The sequence below is a fragment of the Euprymna scolopes genome, chromosome 10 (assembly GCF_053919585.1).
Source record: "Euprymna scolopes isolate OS-2025 chromosome 10, ASM5391958v1, whole genome shotgun sequence".
Lineage (NCBI taxonomy): Eukaryota > Metazoa > Mollusca > Cephalopoda > Sepiida > Sepiolidae > Euprymna > Euprymna scolopes.
Genome location: NC_136491.1, coordinates 47,332,010 through 47,340,607, shown reverse-complemented (window position 1 = coordinate 47,340,607; position 8,598 = coordinate 47,332,010). Strand labels below are relative to the sequence as shown.

The 8,598-nt window shown below is 32.4% G+C and overlaps 1 protein-coding gene across 1 annotated transcript; it reads right to left on the bottom strand.

Moving 5' to 3' along the window:
- Nucleotides 1-283: 283 nt before the first annotated feature.
- LOC145286448 (uncharacterized) lies at nucleotides 284-661 on the bottom strand. Its single transcript, XM_080135359.1, has one exon. The coding sequence runs from the start codon at nucleotides 659-661 to the stop codon at nucleotides 284-286; it is 378 nt and encodes a 125-aa protein (XP_079991485.1).
- Between the last annotated feature and the right edge of the window lie 7,937 nt (nucleotides 662-8,598).

Sequence of the window (8,598 nt, the reverse complement as noted above, 5' to 3'; positions counted from 1 at the left end):
CAGGCACCACAACATACTTAATAGTTTGTTTTTTTTTAGATTATGACATTAAACATATAAGTTTTGCCACATCCTCCTGGTGCATCCACATAAAAACAGGAATATTTAGGCACTTTTCCTTTTCTCTTCATTGTAACAGATTCAATCACAATGTCACTGACCAGTCTTTGTTCATCACTCAGTGTGTTTATGTCTGGGTAATTTGAGACAGCTTCAGATTCCATTTGCTGTATACCAACAGGTCCAGGTAAGCCAATTGTTAAACAATTAGTACAATTTTCAATCAGGACTGTATTGATGGATAGCAAAGCCATATATTCAGCCTGGTCCATTGCAAATCCCTGGTGTAAAAATCTTCCATCATAGAGTTCTTGTGGCTATTCCATAAAGCAAGAGAATTTGTAGGATTTGAATAGGCACATATTGTAGCAAACGTGACTCGAAGTTGCGAAAGCATTTGTAATGCAGTGGCTTCAATCAAAGCATTTTCAAATGATTCATCATTTTGAAGAAGACCAAGTTTTAGGCATGCTTCTTTAAATGTAGGCATAAGTTCACCTTCTACAATTCGCAATTCTTCAAAAATTTTTGCTCCAGGAACATGCAATAGTAACATCCGCAAATGAAATTTTTCTATATCTTTAAGGTTCACAGTATACATTCTACTAATGATATTGATATTCCTTCTTCTTGGTGTCCATGTTTTGGTATTCTTGTTGAAGACATAATAAAGAGAAATGTCAGGATACAAATAATTATGTGCATTAGCGTCATGCTCATTCAGCTTAAACCATGCTGTAAGATTTGTGTCTGCATGCGCAGCTTGTTCTACATTATCACTACGAAAGTAAACCTTATGCTAATCTTCAAGATGAACTGCAAGTCTATACACTGTGTGAGACATATCATGTAGCCTAAATTCTGACAATCGACACATAGCTTCAGGAGGTAAAACATATCTACATGCAATATAATTAGTTATTTCATCATGGATTTTGTTCATCATGTGATTCTGTACTATTCTGTACGTCAATCGAAGCACAGTCATGTCCCTTGTAGATGTATCTAAATATATATTTAATACTCTGCACAGATGAACAGATTTCAACATTAATATGGCCACGGTACTTTTTTAACAAGTAAGAATTAAAAGGTACAACATAACTATTATCTACAATGTGGTTTCCAACTTGTACAGTAAGTCCATTCTTACGTCTCCTGTATTCTGGGTATCCAGTCATCGTCACCGAGGCTTCATTTTTTAACTCTTTTGGATAATTTTTTAAGCACACACCATCATTCATACAGGGAGAAGAAGGGTTTTAGTGCCACAAGGTCCATGAATCATAAATTTCTTTACTAAATCATGTAAAGTTGGGTCATCATTGATATCAGGAATTTCAGCACTAACTAACTAACTAACTAACACTAACTAATTTATCGATGTCACTTTTGTTCCTCGGTTTATCCTCATTTCTTAAAACTACCAATATGTGGCAGTGAGGAAGCCCTCTCTTCTAAAATTCCACGACATAGACTATTCCACTGGAACACCAAAGATATTTTTGTCCTTTATATCACTTAAGAGTTCTTTCAGTTGCAAGTTATACACTCTGGCAATTAAGTCAGGTCTATTCTCGGGGGTTTCATTTGTATATAAATTGGTCATGATTTCGGGACGTTCATGATTTCGGGACATGATTTCGTTATATGTGTAGGTTATAAAGAGGTCAGGTTTGCCATATTTTGCCACTATTGGCATTGCCTCATTAAAGTTTTGATGCATATGGCGAGGGCTACCAGTGAATGAGGAGGGAAATATCAGTGGCACTCCTGGTTTGATATCCTGATCTATTCTTCTGTTTAAAAAGTCCATCAGTCCATTATACTGCTCCACACGTAATTGAGATTGGTTATTACGGAGATATTGCAACCTGCAACCTTCAACTTTCACATAAGCATCCACCAAGTGTTGTTGAAATAATTTTCCAGTCCGTGAATTATGCTGAAACCACCTCTAAAAGAAAGGCGAAAAATGTAAAATTGATGCATTGTGAGATTATTACGAACTCTTGTTCTGTATTCTTCTGCATGCTGCACTTCACAGTGTCATCCAAATTCGCCATGTGGAAAAGGCATGGGATAGCTCATTGGATCTAAATGACATGAGGTGTAGGATATTTTTTCAGAGAGCATATTCATTGGGTAAACTACAATGTCTCTATTTTCTGGGGGGTCACCATTATCACCAACAAATATCATAGCTATTTCATTGCAAGTGGGGAAATTGTATCTCTTTATGTCTTTACCCCTTCTGAAATGCAGCTCACACTTGGGCAGTGGTTTATTTTCTCTTATATTTTATTGTTCTTTTTCAATTAAATCCATGTTCTTATACAAATTTATATAAGGAGTTATTTCCTGCATAACTTCATTTATGGTAAACATTGTATTTGTACAACATTTTGCGTTTTGTAAAGTATTTAATCTGTATTAAGCTTTATTTGCGTCTATGATGTACAGTTGACCATACTTAGGATGCCCATGATCAGGATGCGATAGCAGTATGGACCTCTCCCTGAAGGAATAGATAAGTTCACACCGAATGATGAAAACGCACAATTGTAATTTCTAATATTTTTTAAAAATGAAACAGATTCGTGATCAGTCCCTTCAAATAAACGTTTTAATTGCTCTGGATATGGTAGCAATGCTGGTAAATGTACCTTACCATTATGGCAACAGTTTAGATTCTCATTTCTAAATCTTAATGCTAATTATACACATAATACATTCATTTGACTAATATCAAGTGGTTCTACTATTCTGCCTTGGCCTAAATTGTATTTGGCGTAATCGTTGCATTTGTTGACGTCTCCAATTCACTCATGCTTTCCATTCTGTTTTGAAATCTCCTTCGTTCTTGTTCTAAATATGTATTACATTGCTGTGCATCCATGGTACTTCTTCTAATTCCACCTGTCTCTCCTTTCTATGATCTGTTCTCTTTGTGCTCCCCTGATCCTTTGCCGATAGGTTCGCATATTTGCGCAGATGTTTTCCATTCTTCGATCCATAATGAAGTTTATGGAAAAGATATGTTCTTTTAGTGACTAAGGCGAGTGAATTCCTCAAAATAAATACAATGTAATATTTTCTTCATCTGTATTGTTTACAAATCTTTTCTTTAATACTTACATATGAACTACAATATATGAATTCACTGCAATAAATGCATTATGTTTTCAAATTAATAATATTTTAGTGTTTTAACGTGGAATATATATAGTAAATTTAGCAAAACAATTTCCGAAATGAATTTTGATCAGTATATTCATAAATTAAAAGATGCCAATTCTCTGGTATATTTATCATTTAACATTTAAAGTAGTTTAAATATTTTTTAGGCCACACAGTAAATAAAGATAGATTTAATCCATTCTTAGATAGAAATAAACCTTGAGAGATATTTCAAAATTGTAAATCAAAACAACTATTTAGAGGTCAATGTTTACAAATCCTTTTTGTAAATTTAAAAACTAAAATATAAGAATCTAAGTAAACACAACGTATGTGTGATAGAATATGTATATGGTACCAATTGTTTAACTCCTACAGTTAAATAAAATTTAAAATAATTTCTTATAAAATCAACAAATATTAGAAAGTAAAAGTAGCATTAATAAATGTGAACAAATTTTGTGAAATAGTTCAAAATTTCTAATTTGTTGCATTACGTTTTAAATTTACAATTTTGATAAAAAAAAATTCGATTCAAACTAAGATTAAAAGTCACAAGACTCAGAGTCAAATTGATTTGATAGGAAAAAGGGTTTCCTTTTCAGAGAAAATGTTTCAAAAGTCACAAAAACAAACTTACTATTTAGTGTATATATATATATATATATATATATATATATATATATATATATATATATATATATAGTTGTATCAATTTAACATTGGCTCAAAATGTTCTATTGATCGCTTTAAAATTACTCGTAAAAATGACTCTTATTTCACTGGCGTCTGCGTTAATGAATTTTAAATTTATAATTTGAACCTATTTACTCCTCTCCCTCGATGTATATAAATATTTATATTATGTAACTAATATATTTTATATTAGTTCATAACGTAAAAAGATAGATGAAAATGCAATAGCTTTGTTCTTTTATTTTTTCAAATAAATTTATGAATAAAATTTTGAATTATTATTATTAGAAATAATGTTAAGAATGGTTTGGCGGACCTGTATGAGGTATCCCCCGCCTAAAAATGCGTGTAAGTGAATACCCTGCTTAAAAGTCAGTAAATCCTTTATTTATATATTTTTCTGCTACGCACGCACATACACTCAAACACACACACACACAAAATAATAAAAAAAATAAAAAACATCGATCGAATGATTGTATAAAATGTAAACAAAAAAATACTTATGTTTTAAAAAGAAAGCAAAACGTCGTGAGTATAAAAAATTTATTGAAGTAAACGTTAATACCATCAATGTTTATGCTTGTGTTATTTCAAAACGATCCATATTTTGCAGAAAGATCAATGTAGAAAATTTGTTAGGGGAAAGTTCAGTATAGTTGCAAAACGCACGCTCGCAAACACACACACACACACACACACACACACACAAAGAAGGTATTTTTGTTTTTTGTCTATTTAAGGTTTACGCTAGGAAGAGTCCATTATCTTATAGCGGGTGAAAGGTATTAAGAAGAAATTTTTAAAAAATGTTTTATAGAAGTAACCTGTAAACAAAAAAAATACTTGTGTTTAAAAAACGATGCAAAACGTCGTAAGTATAAAAAAAAATTATTAAAATAAACATGAATACGTACAGTTTTAACATAACAAGATAAGGTCGCCATCTTTGTTTCAGTTTTCAATTGGTTAAGAAGAGGGTTTATTTATCCAATCAGAACGAAGCATTCTTTGTGCATCGCAGCGACACAAGTTATTTTTTATTCAGCTTTCTTTCAAATGTTTATTAGGTGTTTGGAATATTTCATTTTTCTTTTAAGGGTTTTTAGGTTGATAACGGACGGAGCGATGAGCGTAATAATATAATGATGATGATTATATAAATCAAATTCAATCAAATAAAAATAAATAAAATAGTACGGCATATTTACACATATATTTACGTTTAGAGAATAACAATAGATTTTATTAAACTCTAAAAAAATCTTTTAATAATTGTAGTTTTACTTCAATTAATAAATAATAAATGAAATCGTTTTATTATTTTTTTATCATATTAATGCTCTATTTGTAATATCGAGCATTTCTTAATCAACGAAGATTTAAAGATTTAAAAGAGTGCCCAGAAAACTCGCCTTCGGAAAACTCGTACTTGGAAACTCGTCCCCGGAAAACGGAAATGTGTTTTCGGTGCTTATGTAGTTTTGGTACCGCGCTATTTTTAAATATTTTTTTAGGTTAAATTCAAGTTTCACGATATCTTTTTTATTAAATTGTTAAGTGGAAGCACAGAATAGTTACAACACACGCACACACACACACCTCACCATGTTAAGAATGGCTTTCGAAATATTAACGTTATTATTTCAGCGCGGTACCAAAAATACGTAAGTACCGTGTTTTCTTCTTTTTTTGTTTCGTAATAACACAAGAATTGTTTAAACTAAATTAATTCTTGCTGAATAAAATATTTGCTTTCTTTGATAATACATAAGTGTTTTCTTTCTTTTTTCTTTTTTATTTTTATTTTTTGTTTCGTAATAACACAAGAATTGTTTAAACTAAATTAATTCTTGCTGAATAAAATATTTGCTTTCTTTGATAATAAATAAGTGTTTTCTTTCTTTTTTCTTTTTTATTTTTATTTTTTGTTTCGTAATAGCACAAAAAGTGTTAAAACTAAAGTATTTTTTAAATAAATAAATGGTTTCGTTTTTCGTGTTTTGACTTTGTGACTGTTATCAAGTTTCTTTTTTAAGCTAGAGTAAACATGTAAAAAATTTTTTAATATTATGGGGGGTGCGTAGTCGCCTTTAACAACAATATATCCTTTAAGAACGATAATAAAATGTGTTTTCAATGCATATTTATTCAATAATGGACAAGTTTTCTACCTAGCAAAAATGAACGAGTTTTCTGGATACACCCACTAAAATTCTTTTGTTTATTAAAGAGTGCTCAATGAACGAACAGAGCATGTTTAGAGTATGATTATTTAAACAAATATTATTAACTATATTTGCATGCATGTTTCTGTAGCGACCTCTATTCAGAGATCCCACATCATTAGAACTCGGTTTAAGAGTATTGTTTTTTTAAATTTCTATTTAGCTTTTACCAGACAGAAACAATAGGAACAACGAACATATTATAAACTAGCGGTGGGTACCCGGCGTTGTCCGTGTGTTTGAAGGTGTGTGTGTGTTAAAAAAAAACGTTAAAAGAAAAAATGAAAGTTTTAATAGGAAGATCGGATTGAACCCCGAAGCCTTAAGGCGAAGGTGGAAACGAAAGGGGAAAAATAGGCAACCACCTAGGAATTGAGAAGCGTGTTAAATTAAGGGTTAAAAGTCCCAGAGGTTTTATTGACAGTTGGTCGCTTAATGAGGTCATCGCGGGGTCGTTACGATGATGCGTCATTTTTTTTTTAATTTTGCGGGGCAGTCTTTTGGCGTTTGTTTACTTTGTTTCAATGCGGGTCAGTTTTGGCTTCCCGAAGATGATTGGGGTGGAAACCAGCTCCCCATTTAAAGGGGATATTTCAATCGGACGTTGGCGCTGATCGCGCCGCGAACGATGCCTAGCTGTATTTATCCCCACCCCTGGCAAAAACTGTGAACGAAAACTGAAAGTGAATTCCCGTCAAGCTGGGATCGGGCGAGTCCGGCAATCATGGGTGTCAGCCGAGCAGCGTCGTAACAGACGCAGAGTACTTGTAAAAACAAAGCAAAACAAACCGAAAAAAAATCCCAATGCACATAAACCCCCAAAAAGAAACTTGAAGAAACCTACCTTGTAAAATTCCAATATGTTTAATATATTTTAGTATGTAACTTTTCGGATGTTTGTTTTTGTTTTTGTTTTTTTGTTCTTGTTTTTGCCAAATATTTATTCGTAGTTTTTATTTGTATTTTTTATGTTTATTTTCCAATTTGTTTCGTTTCGTTTCGTAGATTATAAATATTGGGTACAGACGGTATATATCGCTGTCATAGTACCTTTTCAGTTAAGAAAATAAATAATGAATAAGTAATTAATCTAATAAGAATTCACCCCTCCACCTTAGTATCTCCTTAAAAATGACTGTAAACATAACCTAAGGGAAAAAGAAAATTAATAAAATAAGGAAACTATAAAGTGGAGTAATCGTATGACCATATGAAGAACGGTAGATGGTGACACCGATGATTGCCGGTGTCGCCCGATACATGCCTGACCGTAAATCAGTCGCAGTTGGTGAAGAAAAAAAACCCTTATGAAACACAGAGAAAATAAAACTCCATGGTGGAAAAGAAAGGAACGTTGCATAAATACAGTTGGATACGCAAGTAGTAGTTATCGAATGTAAGAGTTTGTTGTAAAGCATGGAATCCATGGTTAGTTCGTTTCGTTTATTTTTTTTAATAAACGCGATAAAATGAGTTCATTTTATTTATATAGAGAAGAGAAGAGACGATAAAAGGGAGAGTAGAAACATATAGAAAGGGAGAGGTCAGCAATAAGTCGTTCAGTCCATCGTTCAGGCAAACGTTTAGGATTGATATCTTAAGTTACATTTTTATTACTCACTGGTGGAATCTTTAGTATCAAGTCGCTTTTTGATGTCGATGTACATGAAGAACACACACACACACACACACGCACATATATATATATATATATATATATATATATATATAATAAAATTATATATATATATATATAATAAAATTATATATATATATATATATATATATATATATATATATATATATATATATATAATTCTGATCCCCATCTGGCATCAATTAAAATGAATGGCTCTCGTCTTGGGGAGGCCTCAAGTTTTGACAAGCTTCTGGGCTTGACCTTTACTCCTGATCTTTAATGGAATACGTACATCAAATCTGTTGCCAAGGCCGCTGGAAAAATGGTCGGATCCTTCTATCGATCCAGTAGATATCTCACTGCTGATGCAATTCTCTATATATATAAGTGCCGTATACGTCCAAGGGTGGAATACTGTTGCCACATATGGGCAGGGGCTGCTAGAAAAGACTTGTCCTGCCTTGATAGGGTTCAAAATAGACTTCGTGGCCTGGTGGGAGATGTCCTTTTCTCTTCGCTGCAACCTCTATCTCACAGAAGAGATGTTGCGAGTTTGTCTCTACTTTATCGTTATTTTCATGGAAAGTGTTCGACTGAGCTTCAATCTATGGTCCCCCCTCGCCAAACTTTCACAAGAAACACTAGACTAGCTGAAAACATTATCAATAATTTTCCCCACTCTTTATCTGTACCTAAACCTAAACATAGATTCCATGATCAAAGCTTCTTTCTTAGAACTGCACGCCTGTGGAATTGTCTTCCGTTTTCCTGCTTTCCAGCTTTCTATAATATGGT